General features: G+C 41.0%; 1 protein-coding gene across 3 annotated transcripts in view; it reads right to left on the minus strand.

The window, feature by feature from the left end:
- ntng2b (netrin g2b) overlaps nt 1–23,171 on the minus strand; it is a 70,895-nt gene that overhangs the window by 42,012 nt on the left and 5,712 nt on the right. For all 3 annotated transcript variants that reach the window (XM_030742816.1, XM_030742815.1, XM_030742813.1), the window contains exon 3: nt 14,172–14,815. In XM_030742816.1, coding sequence (XP_030598676.1) covers nt 14,172–14,815 — 644 coding nt within the window. The remainder of the gene's footprint in view (nt 1–14,171; nt 14,816–23,171) is intronic.

The following is a 23,171-nucleotide window of genomic DNA, read 5'->3' on the forward strand; positions in this document are numbered from 1 at the left end:
AGTTTTTGTCTCCTTTGCTGTATGCTGTGATAATTTATGTGGATGAGGATAGGTCACAATTTGTAAGTGACTTTCTGTCTCAGTTAAACACTGAATATAAGACTTGCTTTAAAGAGTTGGTTCCAGGAGGAGATCATCTGGTTTCTCAAAATCTTTTCCCAGTAAGAAACTCATCTATGCTGCCAAGCCATGAATGTGAGTTTGTTTGAATGGGCATGTGAGTAATACTCATTGTACTCATCTAAAGACCAAACAGACAGTTGTTTCTGTGTCAACCTTTTGTTGAGTGTGTGTAATTCTCTCTTGCTTGTGATTTTGCATATTAGAAAAAAAACTGTCAGTAAAGCTACAAATATAGTAGACTATAAACTACATCCATGGTTCCAAAACTCTGGAGAGGCCCCCCCTGGTGTCACTATAAATGGGGCGTAGACTTCCAGGCAATTATTATGGAGTGAAGAGCAAGCAAACAAATAAGATTTCTTTTTTATTCCAGTAAAATTGAACTTGGAACCCTTTTTAATTGTTAATAAATCAAGAAAATTGTGGGGTGATGGGCATGAAAAATAAAAAATAGTTATTTTTGTTTTCCTTACTACGTTCATAATCGTTTCTGGCATTGTTGAAACCTTCATTTTTTTTTACCTGTCTCTGCCCTAAATACATCAGTCATTCACCAGGCATCAAATAAACCATCTCGTCAAATCTGCCAGCGTCTTGCAGATGTTTTCATAGGCACTGGTACCATGACACACCTCGAACCTTCCAATGAGATAAATCTGACTGTCAACACATCCCGTGGGGATCCTTGCAAAGGGTTATTTTTCAAATGTTGTGGACAGGCGTATTTTAACTCGTGCTATGAGGTTTTCCAAGACCCCACCAAGCAAGTGACTAAGCAAAAGCAGAATCAGAAAGTGACAACAAAGTGAAGTAAAGTTTAAAATACAAAGCTCCCAGCAGAAACTGAAGTGTCATGGCTGATAAACATGTCACTTACTCCACTGCCACCCCTTCCTCTTCGTGATACAGACTTTAAAGCTTTCAAATCTCTCTGATTGTAACATAGCTGCAGCCAGTGTGCGACAGCACTGATGCAAAAGAAAACCTTGTGTGTGTCAGTACAGCGCCATGGGACATCTGACCAAACAACAATACTTGACACCCCGGGATGAGAACCATTAGAGTGGACCGTACAGATGGACAAATCCCTGAAGACAAATATATCAAAATGAAACGTGGATTGTATTTGTATGTGAAGCTGCTGAGCAGAATCTTTGGTGTTTGATTCTGCATCGAAAACAATCAGAAAACAATCAAATTAACATCAAGAACTTCTCATACAGTGTAACTGTCATTCTTTCTTGCACACACTTTTATATACAGTTAAAGTAATCTCTGTGTTTAGCAAACAGGCAGAAATGAGATACTGTGCGAAAGCCCCACATCAACATTTTCACTGGTTTTTTTTTTTGTGCTTGTCTCTACACGATACTGATGAAAAGTTATCGCACTCTAAATAACATATGCTGAATGTTATCACCCATGAATTAGATGCACCCTCAAAAGTCACTGACCACTGTGATGGGTGACCCTTATTAATTCGTACACACAAGACATATTTTACTGGCATTTGGCACTTGGCAGGTGGTAATTTAAGAGCCTGCATGCCAGCAATATAATATTCATGATGCATGATGCAGCATGAATGATGCAGCCTGGCTGACACTGTCTTACTGAGGCAGACATGTCACTGCATCTTAAGCCCTCTTCCACTAAAGAGAGAATCCAGCCTTGCTCCAACCAGCCCCGATTGTCCTGAGATCACTGTGTAACTGTGCTGGATATTAGAGTGCAACCTCCCTGCAGAGTCCTTACTGCTGCTGAATGTGTTTTAATGAACACTACAGCAAAGAGTAACACCTGGGGAGAGAGGAAATTGGGTGTGAGTTGGAGGGAGGGGAGTCGTTATACATCCCCTTCTTATTTAAGATATGAAAAGGAAGATAACAGTAATAGAAGAAAGGAGGCAATGGGAGGAATGAAAAAGTGATGAAGAAACAGAAACTCTGGGACAATATGGGAGGTTCTTTCTGCTGTGCGGCCCCCCCACTGAGGCATCAAACCCCCAAGGGCGATATGGATCTTTAAGTTGGCTTTTGTGTATATCATAAAACTTTGGAGTAAAAAAATCATATACACTCAGCATATGTGGATCTTCTCTCTGATGCCGTATGCCCGCTACATGAACTTAAAACTTGAACCACAAATGCACTTACAAATCTGTTTTCATGAATTAGCATTGTGCAAACACATTTGCAAACCTACGCCCGCAGGCTTTCACCCATGTTTAGCCACTCATTTTTTTTTTTTTAAATACAATTACTTTATATACTTTCCCTTCAGTAGCTTGCAAAACTTGTTTGCAAAAAGTTTCCCACTAAAACTTGAATGCGCGTATGCACATTAGTCACAAACATGTGCGAATGCAAACAGTTTTTGTAGTAGCGCAATTTGTGTTTCGGTGCGCCCGTGTGTGTGTTTTAAAGTCTAATTCCTGTGAGACCATGGAGGAGAGGATGCCTGGGGAAGAGGAGCTGAGCTGGGATCATCCAGGGGACAAGGGTTAATATAATTATCCTGCTAAAACCTTGAGACTGAAAGAACATCATTAGTCATAGCAAGAGGAGAGCTACCCAAGCCGCAGGCCAGAGGAGATGAGGAGAAAGGGGAAATAGGAAAGTAGAGCTTCAAAACCCCACCAGTGCAGTTAGCAAGACAATTAGCACAAAGACTAAAACTTGAGGGTCTTTCTTAAAAAAAGAAGAAGAAGAAGAAGAAGAAGAAAGGACAGTGTTTAAAAGCACTCTGAGCAGTGGCTGAAACTGTTTCGCTTATTCAGTAATTGTTGTATTCTGCTTAATAATCTCTATAAATGAATTACTGGAGGAAAAAATTGAATTGAATAAAAGTACATTTGTATTTGAACTATATACACAATGATGTTCTTTTAAGGCTCATTTTCATGCTTTTGCAATAAATAAAATGATCTCTGCTTTGACGAGGTTTAACGTGAAGGCGTTGTTACAGTAAGAATTCATAAGCAAAATAAAGACCTCAAAGATTGACTTGGAGCAGCTGAATTCACTGATCACGCTTCCTCTTGTCACTTCAGGTGAAATATATGAGGAAGGTGGGCATAACTTTTACTGTGGGGATGGCTTTGAATGAAAAATTGAAAGGGGTGCAGAGCAGCGTACAACCTAGAGGGGAGCCCGCACGGGTTCTCTTAATGAGACCCGAGCGCCCCTGAAAACATGATTTCTTAAAATTTGAGCAGAGGATGGTTCTTACTCCACGCAGGAGGGTCCAATAGTGAAATGGTCGTTTCTTGCTCTCACCTTCTGCAGTCACGTTTGCTGCTATGATTTTTACAACAAACACTGCCTCCTTTCCCACCCCTGCCACTTCCCATCAGTTTGTGGCACTGAAAGATGCAGCTTCTTTTCAGCTGGTGACTCGTTCCTATTATTGATATTCTTAATATTAGCGATAAATGCTGTACCTTTTTCTAACAGCACAAAAAAATGTGCCATTATTTCAGAGTAAAATGCTTTAAAAAGAAAGCAGGGCTGCTAATTCTAATAATTTTTGATTAATCTGTTACTTTAATCTATTAAAATTTAATCTCTTAAAATGCTGCTTTTAAGTTACTTATTTTGTCAAACCAACTCTTTAACATATACATATTCATGACTAATCGTTTTGGCTTTAGGCAAAAATCTGTTCTGTTCTTACTCAATCTTTTCTTTTCAGACTATTGTTTATTTACTTATTTATTTATTTGTGGCTCTATAGTTTACAGGTTATCCCATTTGCCTAAGATTCCTTATCCAAGAGAGACACAAATCCTTTGTTGTGGAGGGTTGCGTCAGAAAGAGCATCCAGTGTAAAAACCTGAGCCAAATCAAGCATGTGTCCATCTGCTGTGGCGACCCTTTGCAAAAAGGAGAGGAGCCGAAAGAAGCTTGTGTTTGTCACTTTTACTACCAAATGCATTAATTAACCCTAGTACACTATAACTTGGTTGATAATCTCTACTTTTTTTTTTGAGAGATTTAGTGTTTCTTAATGTTTTGTCATCTGAGTTGTCAGTTCCAGTTGTTTGAGTTTTGTTGCTTTCTTTAGTTTCTAGTTTTCCAATTAAAAGATGTCTCAGTGTTTAGTCCTTTGTTCTTGATATTTTCTTTGGTTTTCTCTTTGTGTTTATGTTCTCAGGCTTGCTTCGTTTTAGTTATCCGGGTTCTGCTCTTGGTTATGGTTTATATTCAATTCTCAGTTTTAATCCTGCCTCCCCGTATCTTGTCAAGTCTCCGCCTCTGTGCCTGGTGCTTAGTTACTTCCTGTTTTATTTTGATAGTCTCTTGTCTTCTGTGCGCTGTATTTAGATTTGCTTCCCCTCTGTCTTTTAAAGAGATTCTGTTCACCTGTTTTGTTTGCCAGCTGCATTGTGTTCCCTAATTAGTCTCTTGTGTATTTAATGCCTTTGTTTACATGTGTTCTTGGTGGTCGTGATGCCCGTTTCTCGTGTGTTTCGCCGGTCTGCTCCAGCTATCCCCGTATCAACCTTCAGTTTGGATTTATGGACTTTGCTTTCTGTTGGACTCTTGTGAAATGTTAAATTAAAGGTCAGCTTTTGTTTAATCCACTCAACTCTCGTCTGCGTTTGGGTCCACATTTCACCACCACACACGATGATAGATAATTAATTTTGCTTTCTTCATAAATAAAACTAAACAGGGGGAAAATGAAGATAAGGTAAATAATAAGAAGGTGTTGATTATTTATTCTTTAGCAGCTGATTAATATGAGGAATAAATTAAAACCTGGTCAGCAAATTGATCTGTTCATGAGACTATTACTGCGTCGCTACATAGCAGGAAGTTCTTGACCTTGAAAAAACACAGTTGACAAAAACATTATCTCGTCGTGGAGCTTTTGAATGGGCTATGTCAGCAGGTAAAGATGAGGCTTCAGCAGATGACACTCTGTTTTTAAGGCAGCGTGGACAAAAAGCCAAAAAAGTGCAGACTGCTGTACAGCTGGAAGGTCCAGAGGAAGTGTTAGTGCAGTTATAGGTTAAAAAAAAAGTCACTTTCTACAGTCTTCTCAAACCCTGCAATAGATGACCTGTCCAGGAACCTGCCCCCCCCCCCCCCCCCCCCCCCCCCCCCGGTCATTTCACACTATGACAACTGTGATCCCCCCCAAGGACTCTAAATTGAACAAGCAGTTAATTTAGAGTCCTGACTTGGCCTGACTTTTGTGAACAGTCTTAATTATCATTAATAGCTGCTACAGCTCAATACTTTTCTTATTCTCAAGTCCAATTTTTTTCCCCTTCACTGTCTTTTTTAGCTTGATTGGAAACTTCCAGACTCCACAGCACATGATGGGACAGTGCTGCCGTAAAAGCGAAAGTCTCTGACATCAAACGCGGGCTGATCACAGTGTGAGCTGTTGTGTTTCTCGCAGACAAACACACATTGTCTGTCTCTCACGTTCAGTTGCCAGTTGATGAGTTGTTTACCGGTACCCGTCTACATGCTAGTAATGACAGAGACGGTCCAGGAGTGAAGACGCTGCGTGCTTTTGAACACGCCATGCCTGTAATAATACGATGCTAATTAATGTGGCTGACTGAGAACAAACCATCTTTCCAAGGACACCCTCCCTCTACCTCATGCTCTCCCACTTACAATTCCCAGCATGCTTTTCAGCTTTAAAGCGCAGTTTGCGGTATCAAGAGATTCCCCTCTCACCAGATGCTGGGTAGGGCGTGATGTTGGTGCTGGTGGGGAGTATTCTTTATTGTATTTATGAATGTAAAAGGATGTTTATGGGATGAGTTTTTTGTGTTTTTTTTGGGGGGGGGGGGTGATTAAGAAGAAAAGAGAAATCTCTTGAAGAGGTTGAAAAAAATTCATCTGTGAAACAAAAGACGAGGAATGAAGGGGGGAAAAAGGCAAAATCGCTGACTATAACTTTCTTCCCTTCTGAGGGGAAATAAACTGTGATTATCAAATCAGTTACAACCATTGTGTCATAAATCATCGCATATGAGAGGAACAATGACACATTCCTCATTGCGGTCCCTCAGCTTTCTGCATGCCTTTCTTTTCTGGGGAGTGCTCATGAATGATTTAAAAAGTGATCTGTTTCTGAGCCTCGGCTGCCTCGGAGGGAGATAACTCTGAGGGGAGGAGTCTGAACGGGGAAGGATGGGCCACGCATGAAGGTTTCCTGAACATACGTGCCACCACCTTTATGTTCTCCGCATCGCACATCAAGCGCAGACTGTATATTTCATTCATGAGGGGGAAAAGGTGGCTGTATACAAGCACAAAGCGGTTTTCTCATCAAACAGAATAAATGGGGAAGTTTTCAACTGTGGGTGGAAAATATGTTGAGTACGTGGTGAGACTATGATACTGCGAGACTATGATGTGCGCTGTGGTGGCCGTGTGAACTGGAGAATAATATTTACAGAGCATCGCACCTCACATCATTCATCACAAAATCACACACCCCAGCTAGTCCCATGAAACTAGGAGTTAATCCATCATCTGCCTCCCTCTTTTCTCTTTCTCTCTCTCTCTCTCTCTCCCCCTGATCCAGGCTTATACCTCCCATCCTCTCACCTTCACTCTGCAAAGGACACGAAAGGAAACTTTGGCGTGATTCAAAAAGTAGTGACAGTCTCCAAAGTCAAAGTCACCCTTGGAAGATAATCAAGACATGAAAAAGACCGGAGGCTCCAAAAAGCGAGTGGAGGAGAAGCATCTGGACACACACCGAGGCCTTCGAGATCTCCCGCTTCCTGTCCCGTCATCCTCATTCATGTTTCTACTACAACGATAAACCTTTTAACAATTGGATTAAGCACTGAGTTCGGGGTCTAATTAGTCCTTCCTGTAGGATGAAGTGTGACTGCAGGGTTACTTAATCGGGGTTGCTTAAGGATTGTGACTTCCAGGTTTTAATGAGTATATTGACGTTACCACTTCTTAGTATTGCGATTCACGTCATTGCCAGAGAGCTGGTAAAAAAAGATTACCCCCTCCCCCAACAGCATAAATAAATAAAGAGAAAAAGAACATCATACTAAAACAAGAAAAGTAGCTGACTTTTGTCCAAGGAAATGAAATGAAAAATTAAAGAAGGACAGATTAACTGATTTTCAGGTTTATCGGATGCAAAACATCTGTGTTTTATAATGACTTTAGTGTTTTATAATGGCTTTTTAATGTTGATCCCCCTCACCCATTCTGCAACCCCTCAGATCTATTATACAATCCTCTGACGAGAGCCAGAACACCAGGTAGGAACCTGCACTCAAGTCAGCTTAGGCTCACTGGCAGTAAGGGTAGCCTATGTCATGTTTTATTTGGTTTTGCAGTGTTATTTAATTAGATTCAATTAAAACGCCTTCGTAAAGAACCTAACCAAGATTTGGCACCAGAAATGTTCCCCTTCCGTGTCACTGACAGCTGGCATCAACACTCTAGTTGTCCATTGATATCCACTCAGTACAAGGAAAACCTGTCAGTTCAAAGTGTAAATACACGCAGGGGGAGCATTGTGATTGGATAGGTCACACTATAACTGATTTTGAATATTGATTTCTGGTAGCATCAGAATTACAGGTTTCCGGGTAAGCCATGTATACCTAATTAGGTACAACTTTCCATAAAACACCCCAAATGCTCTTGAAAAAAATTTAAAAGTACTTTTTTCTTAAAGTAGAAACACATCTCATTATAGATAATATTCATGACTGCAGCGTTTTACTTAACAGAAGTATAGCCATTTGGCGGAGAATTACAAAGGACTTCTGCTACAATGGCTGTTTTGATAAAACCACAAAAGAAGAACACGTAGAAGTGCATGAAAGAATTCATACAAAACTCCTTTCGCTGCTCTTTCCCTCGGCAACATGTTAACAAACACCAGGAAAGTTTTCTGTGCCAGCTTGTTCCAGTCTGTGAGGAGATGGAGAGCTTAAACCTCTCAGCACATTAGCTCTGTCAGCATGGGGCCGGGATGGCACTGAGACAAACACAAACACACGACGGATAAATGAGTCAAGCAGACATGAAACAACATGACCATGTAAAAACACTCTGAATATCATTAGCATTCATGTGCCTTGCTTCCTGCCAGGTCACCTCTTAACTAATTTTCACTATTGGAGAATAATTAGTTGTTGGTAAAAGATGGGCCATTTAGACAAGACTGGGCCTACCAGCTGTAATTAGTGTTTAAACAAAATCACTTCATCTTTGTGTAGTGCTGGTTGCAGCTGTTTTGCAGGTGGTATTTACGTGAATACTCTTTACGTGTTTTAAGCCAGAGTAGTTCCTGCAGTGACAAGTGGAACCATATTTGGTACTGATATTCATATTTTACAATCTGCTGCTCAGGGGCCTCCTTATTTGAGAAGAAAGGCTACTAGTATGATGCTAAATAATTATTAAGCAATTAGTAGTCCTTGTCAGTATTTGATAAAATATTGTCTTCAATTTTTGTTTAGCTTGTTTTGGTTTGATTATTTTTCTGTGTTAAAACCAGCACAATACATAATAATGAACTTGCAGTTTTCTAATGACCGCCAGGGGGCGAGTTCTTTGGTTGAAGAAAGGAGTTTGATTATGTGGAAGTCTATGAGGAAACTGCACCACTGCTCACTTGATTTATTACCTCAGTAAACACTTCCCGTATTACTTAATGGTTCCCATTGCAAGTTTCAAGTCTCCCTCCCTCCCTCCTTCCCTCCCTCAGTCTCTTTCTTCTTCTTCTTCTTTTTTTTAACACAATATAGCATTGATTTTGTAAATTATGGTCACATTTAGAAAAAAAAGAGGAAGCACTAACACAGGGTAAGCATTAATAGATAGCTACCTTGTGGCTGACAAGTCACTAAACTGAGCTTTCCTCTGTTTCTCAGTTGGCTCCACCTCTCACAGGGACTCAGTACGTGACATCATAGTGGCTACATCCATCTTTTGGATACAGTCTATGATTACTGCATTTCTTCCCTCACCATCTGTTCTGTACTTTGCAGAAGCCTATGGATTTTCAAAACAATACTGACTGATTAAAAAAAGATAGAGCACACAAATTTGTGCAAACAAATATTTAAAATCTGACTTTATATCACTAGCTGCGGACTAGGATTGTTAAAGTTTTCTAGAAACATAATCAGTGCTGTAATGTTGTACCTGTGCAGACTCCCCCACCCAACTCATCCATTACTCAGCTGACTGCCAATGGGAAGTAAGAGACACTCAGACTACTTGGCTTCTCTTAAATGTCATCTTCTTCCATCAGCCAATCAAATCAAATTGAGAAGTTAGGCAGAAGAGAACCTGACGCTGCAGCGATTATGAGTGAGGAGAGAAACGCTGCAGACTCCGTCTATCTCCTCATCCTGCTCCATCTCCTCCTCTCTGTCTTGGCCCCTAATCCACTTAGTTGCCTCTTCCTGAGCTTAGAGCCTTTCCCTTATTCCATTATAAAGACCCACTGTACGACCTGCTGCTTATTTCATTAAAAAGGCCCTATCCATGACCCTACGTCTAATCCATAATGCAGACTACAGGCCAGGCATGGCCTGCTGTAGTCCATGCCACGGTCCAGCTGACAGATGGAACACAGGGAACAGGGATGAAGGGATGGCGGTTCAATGAATGAGGGAGAATTTGAGAGCTCCACTTATGAGTGAAGCTTCCCGGTGAATGTGATTTCAATGATGTAAATGATGATAGAGTTGAGGCTTTGCTACTCTATCTTTGATGGTTGGAGATGGCTTTCACATGGCCCATCAATGATATGGAAATGGCCACATCTAGGGTTTGAATATAGCCTGTAAAATGAACATAGAGCCCAGGGCTTTTAAAACCCCAAACACCTTGGCTTAGAGTTTAAATTGTAGTCAGTACTTTTGCTCATTACAGTTAACCTTGGGAGAACTTTGCAGCACAAAGTGAGTGATGCTGAATCATATAATAATATTCTATCAACTCTATCCAATTTACCTTTCCCTGTGCTGCTTCTGTTTGACCTTCTCTTCACTCTGCCTACTTCAAAACCCCTGCTCCACCTCTGGCTGTCCTCTACCCTACATGCCCTCTTGCCACTTGCCCGAGATCCGGTTTGCTGGAGTGTTTTCATCGCGTCCACAAATCTAAATTTACAACCTCACTCTCATCAAATCCAGCTTGCCTGCGTTTGCACTTAATGGCCTATCAGGTTACGTATTTATTGATAAAGCAGCAACATTTAGCTCCCAGTACCTGACTTCCCGCATACCTGTGCCAGCTTTTTAGAGCCTGGCCAGTCACTCTCACAATGCAGCGTCAGATAAAAGAGAAACACTTTCCACAGAGGTAACATCTTACACCGGTTGATGGGAAAAGAGCTTACTTTGCTGTCTCTGTCCACGGTCAATTCAGGTTTTTTTTAAAAGAGTTAACCAATAACAATTACTTTTAACTGGGTTCAGTCAGAGAGCCACAGCTAGAGGCCCGGGGACATACAATACGGTCAGGAAGTGACTACAAGCCTCTCTCCATCGATAACACTAGCATATCTCATTACTGCAGCGACCTGCGGTACACTGCCACTCGGGCTTGATCATATAAAACCCATTTCAGCGCGCTGTCCCTGGCGGAGCTCCAGCGGAGTGGAATATTCATTATTCAAATTTTAAGCATTGGAAATCCTAATATGTTACTAAGGCCAGATGAGATGAGATGGAATGGCTTAGCCTTTTGTCCAGGGAACACTGACTAATCGTCTCGCTCCCCAAAATCAATTTCCTAGCCCTAAGCATCAGACACTCCTGATTGTACTGTACTGTTGAGGACCCCCCACCACTATCACCTAATACTCCTCCTGGCTGCCCAGAATAACTTATCGATTAGTGATTATGTTACGGGAGGTGGGTGGCCAGGGCGGAAGACGGACTGGCCTCAGTCATCTCCACAGAGCTAAATTTGGCTCTTCTGTCACCAGATCCAACGCATGCTGACACTATCACCAGCTGCCACTAGCCCAGCTCTAAGGATGAAGAGAGAAGTTAAGAGAAATATACAAAGAGAAATTTCTCAGAGCTAACAGTGTAGGTGTAGCTGTTTCAAGCAGTGGCACAGCAGGGATTTCATATGTGATAAATTCTTAGATGTTGTGCACTTGTGGACCGCTAAATAAAGAAATGAATATATCAAAGCGAGAATGGTTGATTGTTACATTTTATGAGTTTGGTTGAGGTTCTAGTTTGGTTGAGGGACCGTTGCACCCCCGGGGCTGATCCCTCCCCCTCTCTGATGCTATGCTGAGCCTGAAAAGTGGCTGTGATCAATACCTGCAGGCCCTTTCACCACTGCCAGAGGGCTGTTTGTGTGTTTGTGTGTATGTGTGTGCATGCTGTGTCAGCATCCACTCAGGACTTCATCAAACAACCCCCCACCCCCACCCCACCCCACCCCAAGCTATCCCCCACACCCACCCCCTCATACCTTGACTCACACACACACACACACACACACACACACACACACACACACACACACACACACACACACACACAAATGCCCCATCGGTCAACACCCCACTCAAACTGTAGCTCATTTTCAATTTCCCCTTCACACCCACCACCCCTGTCTGTTTCTAGCACTCACACACTTACAACCGCACACACACACACAGGCATACACACACACACTCACTATGCCGTCTTCTTCCGAGTCCATGCCATCCCAACAAGGATGTTAAATACCATTCAAATGTCAGCCTGCTTTATTGATTGGAATAATAATTCTGGAAGAATTCTGAAAGGCAGGAAAGATGGCTTGTTGATGCTAAGCAGGAGCGTGACGGCCCGGGCATCGTTCACTGTCACAAAGTTGCCATGTAAGGGTTCCCGGCTCCTCTGGCAGAATGTGGATGGCGGTTTACGTTCGACCACCGCGGCCATGTGTTTCTGTCATTAATCATTGTCTTCACAGGCCGGTGACAGGCAGACCAGAACTCAGGCTGAGAGAGAGTGGGGGGGGAGGTCATTTGAAATGCCCTCAGATCACAGTTGCTGTGTGTGAAAGTGTGCGGCTGAATGTCAGAACAGAGGGAATGTTCAGTGGCAGGTGAACATGCCTTCTCTGTCATGTCTGAGTGCAGGAAAGGACAGAAGTAACACTGAACTACGCACATAAAATATGATCGGCTCCATATTGGATCAGGTCTGCAAAGATGCCTGGATTCATTAATCTCTTATCAAACCCTTATCTGTACACATAACTTAATAAAGACCAATGTATGCATGTAAAAATATCACTTTCACATTTAATGGTAGTGCTGGATGTTGCATTCTCTAGCTGAAATTCTGTATCAGCTACCCTGAAAATTTTGCCTATTGGTCCAAGCGGCTTCTCTCCAAGACATTGACTGTACTCTGCCAAAGAGTGTGAGTACAGAGAAACATGCCACTACATGTATATCATCAGCGACTGAAAGTGAACTGCACTTTTTCTAGTTCAACAGCATTCCAACTGTTCTGCAGAGAAATGATCTTTAATTGTTACTGTGATGTATACAGGCTCCTCCTTATTTGGATCAAGTTGTGTGAAAAATCAGTAAGTGCACAAAGGTCTCCATATAACAGCTGTTAGATCCATGTGTCCAAACAATCAATATCAAAAAATACCCCATAACCGAAAATTCAAGTTTACACTGAAACTAATAAAAACAAAATATTGTCAACAACAAAACTGAAGCAAGCGAATCTGAAAGCTCTGAAAAATTCTTAGATGAACTCTGAAAGCTAATTGAAACTAAACTGAAACTTAAAATAAATAAGTAAATAAATAAATAAGAAACCTTTGAACTGCTTTAACAAATTATTGGGTCACCTAAACAACTACAGGAGATGTTCCGACTCTTTCGATGAAGGTCCCAGGAAACAGTTTTTGTGCTGATATTTAATGCCAAAGGAGGACTGGAACTGTGCAGTTACTGAATCGGCCGAGCGTTGCCGACTTTTATGCACCCGTGTGCCTCAGCACTCGGTGACCCCTGCTCTGTAACTTGATGTGATCCCCCACTGGAATATCTAACAAGAAATTTCACAAGCGGACTTGTTGCAACGGTGGCATCCTATTACAGTACGACGCTTGAATTCTGTGAGCTCTTTAGAACGACTCATTCTTTCACAAATGTCTGTTAAAGCAGACTGCATGACTAGGTGCTTGATTTTATACACCTGTGGCAACAGGACTGCAAACACCTGATGTTTAGAGACAACATACAGCTTAAAAACAAGCATTAAATACAGTAAAATTGAGCAAATATAATAAAATCCACTGTTGTATTTCAAGCTACTTGCTCCATGGAATAAGTTGATATTTATAGTTAAAAGTTATAGTTAAAAAATATTCATTGAGGATTTGCTAAAAGAGTAAGTGAGATTTTAATTTGATGTTGGATTAAGATTCAACATAATCCTTTGGAACCCTAAGAGGTTACATGAAATGGAAAACTGTCACTGATGTGATTGAACGGTTGTCGTTTTGTTTTGGTGTTTAATATTTTAATCAGAAACCATGTCAATCACTTTTGTCAAAATGCTGTTTTTCATTTATAATTAAATTTGGTTTGCAACTTACCTTTAGCCTTTTCTAGCCACTTAACACCTCATTCACACAGGCCTAGAGACCAGTTGGCAACCTCCAGCTGCCGAGTGTTTGTGAGTGGTTGCTGTCTGTTGCTAGGTAAAATCGCTTATAAAGAGTACTGCGCCAAAAACCTCTTTGCAAGTGCTTTGATCGCAGGTCTGCGTCTACATGACAAACTACAGGCGACCGCTGCAATCTCCTAGCAACCAAAACAATTGGAAAAAGGTTTCTGATGCAGCACCATATCCAGCTTTTTTGACTAATTTCACCTAGCGACTGCTGGTAACATTTCTCTTAGATATGCTTCAGTTTGAAGCATAACGTTTTAATAGTATGATGCATTGTTTTCTCCCCAAAGAATTTCTCATCTTCATATTAAAATTTGATATTTAAAGGTGTGATTGTGCATCCAGACACAGTCGAGTCAACAGTGGCTCTCACCTGGCAGGTACCTCGATGTTAGAGATGGCGTAGAAGTACTTGAGTAGGTTGTCTCTCTGAACATAGGTGCCTCCGAGGGAAGGCCTGAGCAGCCTCAACCTAAGATTGGTGAAGGTGAAGAAGTCCTTCAGTCCCTTCATACTTTCCATTCGGGTGTACAGGTTGTCCATGTTCTGTAGCCGAGGTCCAGCAAACACAGCAAAGCGTGCCCGCACCTCAAACTTCACGTTCTTGTCATTCTTGGAGCCGACCCAGAGTGAGTACTGCTCAGTGCAGAAAACACGTGTGATGTTAGCGGGCGAGAGGTCGTGCACTCGTTTGGGTGGCATGTTGAATGCCTCCACACAGTCATCAGCATAGAACTGGTAGGGCTGCCAGGAGCGTCCGTGGTCCATGGACTTATCCAGAACCATGATCGTAGGCCGGCCATATTCAAAGGTGATCTGTATGTCGTCTGTGAGCTCCAGACTCTTGTTCCAGGACAAGGTGACGTTGGCCAGCAGGGGCACTGGGTGGTTTCGCCATGTTACAGTCTGCCAGTAGGTGACTGGGCCAGTGCGCTCATTGTCCTGCATCAGCTGAGGAGGGTGGGCAAGGTCTGGACTGGAGGCATCACACTCATCACTGCACATGTATGGGTTCTCCTAAACGAGAGATGAAGACAGAGAGGAAGGATTTCAATCAGGGTTTGAGAATGACTCTAACAAGAGTAACAGTAAGGAATACTTGATTATACAGCGCATATTACCGAAAATTGCATTTTTATTAGATTACTGCAAATTCACACTGACACTGGGGCCTTTGAGTCCCTGGAGCAGTTGCTTGCTTTTCTCATCTGGTCATCCATCCCTAAATAGACTCAACAAATTCTCAGTTGACAAGACAACAAAATGTCTTTGCTTTAAAAATGGATTTGTGGTCCCTGCAGTAGCTGCAGCTATCATTACTGCAACTGAAAATTATGTTAAGCTAAGGAATTACAATTTCTATTCATAATCATCAGGATGTTCCTTTTTTTCAGTACAAATACTGATTCGAAAGATACATATTTATTCCCACAATGTCCACAGCTCAACAGTGAAACCCTTCATATTATCCCCCAAAAAAGACAAAAAAAAGAGATGTGTAAGTGAATGAGGAGTGTCTTGCCATGCCAATGCACCGAGGGACAGAGAGCTTAAAAGTAAACTTGCCAAACAACACAACAGGAAGTGTGAAGGTCAAGAGGATCGTGCATCATCACTGTCTTTGCATAGACAGCAGAGTGCTGCTGCACTTTTAACTCCAGAGAATTGATCCTCCTCTTCTAGTGATGCCAAGACTTTCAAGTTGCTGCCCCTCTACACAACTAAAAGTCAACAGGATTAGTCACGCTGCTCACAGAGAGCTACAAGCCTCTTTCCACCTGCACGAAGAAATGCGTCTGTAAGAATATCTCATGCATCTCATCTTCTCTTTTTGCCAGTAAGACGAATTCATCTTCCACTAACTCAGATTTGCAAGTTCTCAAAAAACAAAACAAAACAAACAAAACAAAACAAAACAAAACAAAACAAAACAAAACAAAACAAAACAAAACAAAACAAAACAAAACAAAACAAAACAAACAAAACAAACAAACAACCCCCCCCAATCAGGTACATCAATACCTTATATACGTAATACAGTACAGCTTTCCCAGCAGTATTATGGTGACAAATGTAATCTTTTGCTGGATTATGTTCAGGATCAGTGTTTGGTTGAGTGAATGAAGTGCTATATTTAGCATATGTACTGCATCAGAGTCACAGAGAGGTGGATACAGGGTGGTGGAGTTCCTGACTCCACCACCCAATGTAGATTAAGGCAACACAATCCTGTTGCCTAAATCTACAAGGTTTATTTTGTGCCTCAAGACTATTTCTATATTAAACCAGACCATAATCCTTTACTAACCTTATTAACCAAGTGCTGACTGCCTACATATATCTATAAAATCTATCAGTGCAACAATCATTATGTGCAGCTATTGTTCTGCATGATCTAACATTTTAGTGGAAAACAAGTAAAATAATTTGGCGGTAATCATTTTTATGATTTTTGTGATTACATATTTTTGCCAAATATGTTAATTAACAACTTTTCCTTTTGAAGCTAATAGAAAACAAGTTATGCATCAGCTAACATTAAGAGTTTTCAGCTCCACCAACTTTTCAGCTAACTTTTATACGTTTCCAGGAGTCTTTAATTCCACACATGCTGGCACCTCACGATAAAACGTTTGCAGACATTTCAGTGAAATTGATGTAGGTGACTGTTTTAAGCCAGTTGTCTGACAACCCCATCACCACCCAAGTAAAAATATTTACACAAGGAAATCCCACAGATCCTCAGCCATCTCTCTTGGCGCTTAATTTGCAAAACTCAGCTCTAGCGCTGTTTGGATTGTTTCACGTTCAGAAGCCTTATCATGCCCCCAGGATGCACTAATTAGACTGTTAAGAGTTATTATTTTCTACATTATGTAGTGTAAGCCATTAATTGCATCAAAGAGGTCATTTTTTTTGTATTATTTGTCCAAGCATTCACTTTATCATCCAGTTAAACTGGTATCTTTCATTATATTCATGTACATTTTCCCTTTCAAATAATTATTAACTGATCAAATGGATTAGTTACATTTCCACAGCTTTAAATATAGACTATATTTTTTTTATTTAGGATAAGAACTCATGCCTGAAACTTCAACTGTGTTTTCATCCTCCTCTCTTGTTTTCTCCACTTGTAGTAAGTGATTGCATTTTAGAGCTGATGTCATCCTTATTCTTTTACTTACTGGAAATCCAGCCATCGTTCTGAATCTTACTGCTGCGTGCTTAACATGCTTTTGATGGAGTCGAGAGTATAAATATCCTTCTTATTTTCTTCCACCTCTACCGCCCCTGCTTCTCTCCTGCTTCCTCCCTTTCTTCTTCTTCTTTCTTTTTTTTTTTTTTTTTTTTTTTTTACTTCTTATTATTTTTACTTTTAGCATTTGTGCTGTTTCTAATTGTAGTGTTTAAGAATGCACCAGCTCAACTTGAAATGTAATTTGGTAAGATAATAGTAATTAGGCTGAAAATAACTAGAACAGGAAGAAAAAAAAACACATTTTGTTCAATAATTAGTTTCTAGATTTTCAAATTTTATAAAACAAAGAGGGCTGTGGTAAAAATAGACAAAGTAAAGATTCACCTCTACACTGCAGCAGTATCAAATATCTGGCCTATAGAAAGTTCTTGAGCAGGCTACTGAAACTTTAACATTTGACCTGCAAGTGAGATCCCAATGCTTAATGTGTAATGATTGAAGTAAGTAGTTCAATAATATTATTTTGACTTTTATTATTTTTACATAAATAAACTTGTCCTCCCACAGTCTAAAGACATGCAGTTAGTGGGGTTAGGTTAATTGATGATTCTAAATTGGCCATAGGCGTGAATATGAGTGTGAATGGTTGTCTTTCTCTCTGTTGTTAGCCCTGCAACAGGCCAGTGACCCCTACACAGTGTACCCTGTCTCTCACCCTATGGCAGCTGGGATAGGCTCCAGCCCCTTCATGACCCTGAAACAATGGATGGATGGATGGATGGATGGATAAACTTGTCATAATTGCACTAAAGAACGAAGAGAAGGCTCAAAGGGTTTTTTTGAAAGTGTTTTCCAAACAGAGTGAATGTGAAATTCAAGCTCTTCAAATAAAGCAACAAAAAAAACACAACAAAAACAAATACAAAACAATGAAATGAAATGAAAAGAAAAGCAAAGAAAAAAAATCCAATAATGATAAAACATATAGCAAAAGTATGATAAATGAACAAAACAGTATAAAACCCAGGGATAAAATTAGAAAATGAGGCAAATACAATAAATAAATAAAATCTAACAGTAGAAATAACAGTAGAAATAAAAGAGCTTTAGTGATGCTTCTCAGCTGGTGAAAGCTGAATCTATCACAACACTAATGACCGGCGCGCCGTGCCCAACTGCTAACCGCATTTAAATGCCGGTAGAAGTGCAACCACATATGATAGCGCAAAAAATTCTTTTTTGCGCATAAAACCAGAGGATTTAAACTTACATATCATACATTCAACACATCCCAGAGCGCTGTATCCTTCCTCTAACACGTTTGCAAAAATCGTGTCTGGTTGTGATATCATTGATTCATTTGCCTTTCCCTTTATAAGACACAGTGATTTTTTTTAGCTCTAGCTAAAATTCAAAGCACATACAATATCTTGTGTGTTGTTAAAAATATTGCAGAAATGTAATAAATTTCTTTATGCAAAAACAGTAGACATTTGATCTATTGTGCTCAAATTACTTCCTGCGTAGCCAAATTGTAGTCATGACTGGATATTGAAGTTACACTGAGAATATGAATTACACTAACTGATGGAACCCTAACGTAATGTAATGTAATGCTGCAGCTGATTTGATTTAAACACATCAGAATTTGATTGCCTGATGATTTCATCCCAAACATGCGTTTTGACTATCAAACACCGACCCCCTGCAGGGTTTAAAGGATGGCCGTATATAGTCTGGAGTTTCATTCTTGGTGGAAAATGATGGCTGGCATCAGCAGGGTGTCTGAACATGCTCAAACTGATGCGGCTGCTAATAAGCTTGACAGAGTTGGGTCTCAGGTGCAAATGTTTCATGGATATCTGAGTGCTTGTAACATACGGCTCATAAAGATGGAGACTAAGAGAAGTGGTCAGGGAAGTCTCTTTGCTTTATTTTTCTGCCACTGCCTTTTGAATAAAGTCATTGGACTGTGCTACAGAGAAGTGAGCAGTCACTCAAGCTCACTCTAGTGGCCTGATAACAAAAGCAAAAGTTACAATCCTGAGAGGCTAAGATTATAAATCATCGGATTTATGGTGACAGTGCAGAGTGGGAAAACTCCAAACATAAGCAAACGCTGAGCTGGTGCTGAGAGAAGCTGTATGGCACAAAAGACGCTGTGCAGGATCATAATGCATGTGAAGACACAGCCGTGGTATCTTTATACCAGAAACTGCAGATAATCTATCTCTCTGCTCACTGGAGCAACATAGCAGCATTGTTCCCTATCTGATAACCCAATTATCCCTTTTTGCACTGACTCAGATAGAGATTGCTGTCAACGCAAACACACTTAAGATGATCATCTACAATGCTCATAAGCAACTGCAACCAGAAAAGGTAATTAGGATCAGATGAAGAGGGTTATAGCGAGCCTCAGAGTGAGAGTAGCAGCTCTGTGGTGGCCCAGCTGCTTCTGCGCCCTTCATTCCAGACCCCAGTCCAGACACGTGTTTACACACACTTGAAGTAAGATTAGTACGCTTGTTTGTCTGAGGATGACCCTTGACTTGCAAATCCTATTGAAAATGATCGCACTGTCACACTGTCCCAGATAGAGCACATATAGGTTAGCTCCTGAAGTGCACCTGTGACAGCGTTTTCAGTATTCTCTGACACCGAAAGCATGTGAGGACAAAACAACATGAGGGATCATTACAGTATGCTACAGCGTCAGGTCGAAAACGTCCACCAGTCTACTCCGACCTCAGCGAGCCCTTTAGGATTAACCACTCTGGAGGTGATATGTACTGTAATAAGCTGGAAGATTTTTATCCCCTGTGAGAGACTTACACGAGGTTATGTTTAAACCCTTTGTATGGCTCTGTCCTCCTTATTTCACCTCCTTATTCCCCGGCCAGGCCCAGCATATATATGCTGGGATACACACATGCAACCACACACAAACACACTCTTTTCCCTCACACAGACACACAGATCCCAGCCAAATGCTGCGGCAGGTGGCCCACACTGCTAAGCCCCTCCAGCAATTATCCTCGCCGGGATCCTGTCTCCACGACAACAGCCGCCATGATGCCCCTGCCGTGAGTGGCTTTCTTGTTTTCACTTGCAGGACGACAGTGAGACTCTAAATGGTCATTAAAAATTCCTCAAGTGCTAGAATTTGGCTCATGCTACAGCTATGAGCACAGATTCATCTTTGAGTTGCCTCTGTGACGTCTGTGAGAATGGCCAAAAAAAAATGATCTAATAATCGGCGTGAAAGGTGTGTGAGGTATTGCAATGTTTTTGAAGACATGAGGAGCAACATCGGGAGCCAAAGAACGTTACTGGTTTCATGCAGAAATAGCAAAAGGCCATTATGCATTCACAAAGGAATATGAAGAATATTCTCCTCTGCATGTCTCTCTCTTCCCTTGCTTTTATGACCATTTCTGTCCCCAAGAAATATTTTCTGTTGCTGAATTTCTCTCTCCCTCTCTCTGCTTTATTTCTACCTCCACTAATAGAGGTTTCTAAAATACATTGGTAGCAAGGGGAATAAAGGAAGGGACCCTCACTCAGAGAACACAATTTATTTTATTTTGGAGAAACATCAAATGAAATGACCCTCCCCATTAAAAAGGCCACAGAGGGGAAGAGAAAGAGATATTGCTTTCTCACTTAGAACGCAATCTTTTATTTTGTTGGAAGTTTTTCCATTATGCTGCAAGTTCTTGTTACCGTGAATGACGATGGCACATCTGTATGTGTGCGTGTTGCCTGTATGTTTGTACAAGAGCAGAACATGTAAAGGATTCCAAACCTTTTACTTTACCTGAAAAAGTGATTATCCACTTGCTGTAAAATGTCTTGCTGGGTGCAAAACAGCAGTTGGCAAGTGTAAATGTGTCTTAGGTGTGTGTTTGTGTGGGCGGGTGTTGTTTGCGTGTGTGTGTGTGTGTGTGTGTGTGTGTGTGTGTGTGTGTGTGTGTGTGTGTGTGTGTGTGTGTGTGTGTGTGCCGGCAAAAGTAAATGTTTACAGTAGGCATGTGTGATTGTGCCGGTGGAGGAGGAGAGAAGAAGGACCAAGCAGAGACACCATGCTGCTCCAAAGCAGCAGCAGAGCTTGTCCTGCTCAAAATTACCACAGTTGAACCAGCATGAATTTTATTAGCAACTTATCTTAGAATTCCGGTAGTACTTATAGCAGATACAAAATATCAGGCAGAGTTACTGTTGTCTCCAAGTGCAGTGATGAGATGAATTTGGGGTCTGTTGTTAAATCCAAACCGATCACAGTGGAGACGTCGATAAGGAGAGGCAGAAGAGCAGGGATGGGATTTTAAGCTTTAACACATCTGAGATGTGAATCATGCAACAGAGATCTCTTTTTTTTAACTACTATGTTTTTTTTTGTAAATGTTTCAATGCAGATTTATCTCAAATGCAGTCAAATTCACAGGTGACAACTGAAGAAAAGCATTCAAACTGATATGACAGAGCAAAGAGATATTATCTTTGTTTTTAAAGTTCATTCCTCTTTCTTGTTCTAACCTGCTAGGGCAGGTTAGAGCACCAGTTATGGTAATAGTGGCTAACCTCAAGTGGAGATGAGGGGTGGAACATAGGAGTGAGGTACGCTTTTATCTCACACATCCAAATATTCTCCATAACAGCTTTACAATCTTTGGCCCAGCACAACTCACACTGATGGATCATCACTTGAGGTGGTTCCTTAGTTTTTTTTCTCAGATCCCTCTGAAGCCACATAAAGTTTTATAAACTTCAACAGGCTTTTACATGTGGCCACACCTGATTTAGAGTTGACTTCGCTCTCTGTTGCTGAGCTTGTTTTGTGCACATCTGTACCCCTCCCGTCTGCTATATTTAACTCACTCCCTGGATCTCACCATTGTTGTTTGTGTGTGTGTGTTTTTTAAATTATTTAAATGCATGGGGTCGTTCCTTGTGAAGTCATCCCCAAGAGTCAGACTGTCAACACGAATGCAGGCGTCTGATGGAGAGCATTAGGCAGAAACAGCCTTAACTGTAGTGTGCGCCATCCCTCCATCACTTTTTTTTTTTTTTTGGCCGCAGTAACATAACATTTACTCACCACCTGTCCCACTACCCTGTGACTTGATCCTCTTTCCAGAATTGAAAGTCAGATTTAAGGTTAACCATTTTGACACACTGGAGAAGATCCCGTGCATCACAGATGGGCAACTTGTGAGAACAGGACCTCCACTGAGTGATCTAAAAATAGAAAGCAGTGCACTGATACCCAAGTAGATTGCCCTGAAGGGGACTTCAGCCAGATTTAAATAACTTTTGGTTTTTGATCTTCATGGGTGGAGTTGTATCTTTTTCTTTTTTATCTTTTTGCACATCTTTAACTGAGGATCCGCATTAAGAGAAGTAAATGGCAAACTCGGATATTTGTGAGCCTACTTTCAACTTTGTTTTGAAAACACTTTAGTAACTACTTCTCCCTTATAGATCTTTTTTTTTTTTTTTTTTAGCAAACGAAGATGATCTGCGTCTTGTTTTTCACAACTCCACCCAAGACCTCAACTCGAAAGATTCTTACACACCTCACGTCTTTAAAATCGAACTGAAAGTTTGCACAGAAAGTATTCATGTGCAAGTGCAGGAAAGCAATGCGGGAAAGTAGAGGGTTTCTTTTGATTTAAAGGTTTTTGGAAAGCTGACATCAAACAGTGTTTTTTACCTTAGTTTATGAAATTTGGATTGTAGCGAGAACACACTCAATCGGGGCCAAAAACACTTCAAATCAAAGGAAATCATCCCAAATTCTTGTCAATAGGGCTTTCCGGGGGGGACATCTGTATTTTCTCTGTCTGTTTTGATAGATTTTGATATGCTGAAGCATTTGGAAAGCTGCGGGGGACTGCATCCTTGCACTTATCTGAAATTTCCAACTCAGGGTCAAATGATCACCCTTGTGCTGTTGCCACTCGATCTCTTACACACTAATAGACACACAAATGATTGCTGTATGGCTTCAACACTCCTCTCCACACATCCTAATAGGTTAAACAAGGTGGTTTGCTAAGTTCACCTCAGACTGTCTAAGCCCTGCAGCCAATCCTTCTTAGTATCACCTCAGTCAGCGATAAATCTCACTTATAACTATCCTCCCATTCTGCCAACACATCTAAACAC

This window comes from Archocentrus centrarchus, chromosome 12 (genome assembly GCF_007364275.1).
Source record: "Archocentrus centrarchus isolate MPI-CPG fArcCen1 chromosome 12, fArcCen1, whole genome shotgun sequence".
Lineage (NCBI taxonomy): Eukaryota > Metazoa > Chordata > Actinopteri > Cichliformes > Cichlidae > Archocentrus > Archocentrus centrarchus.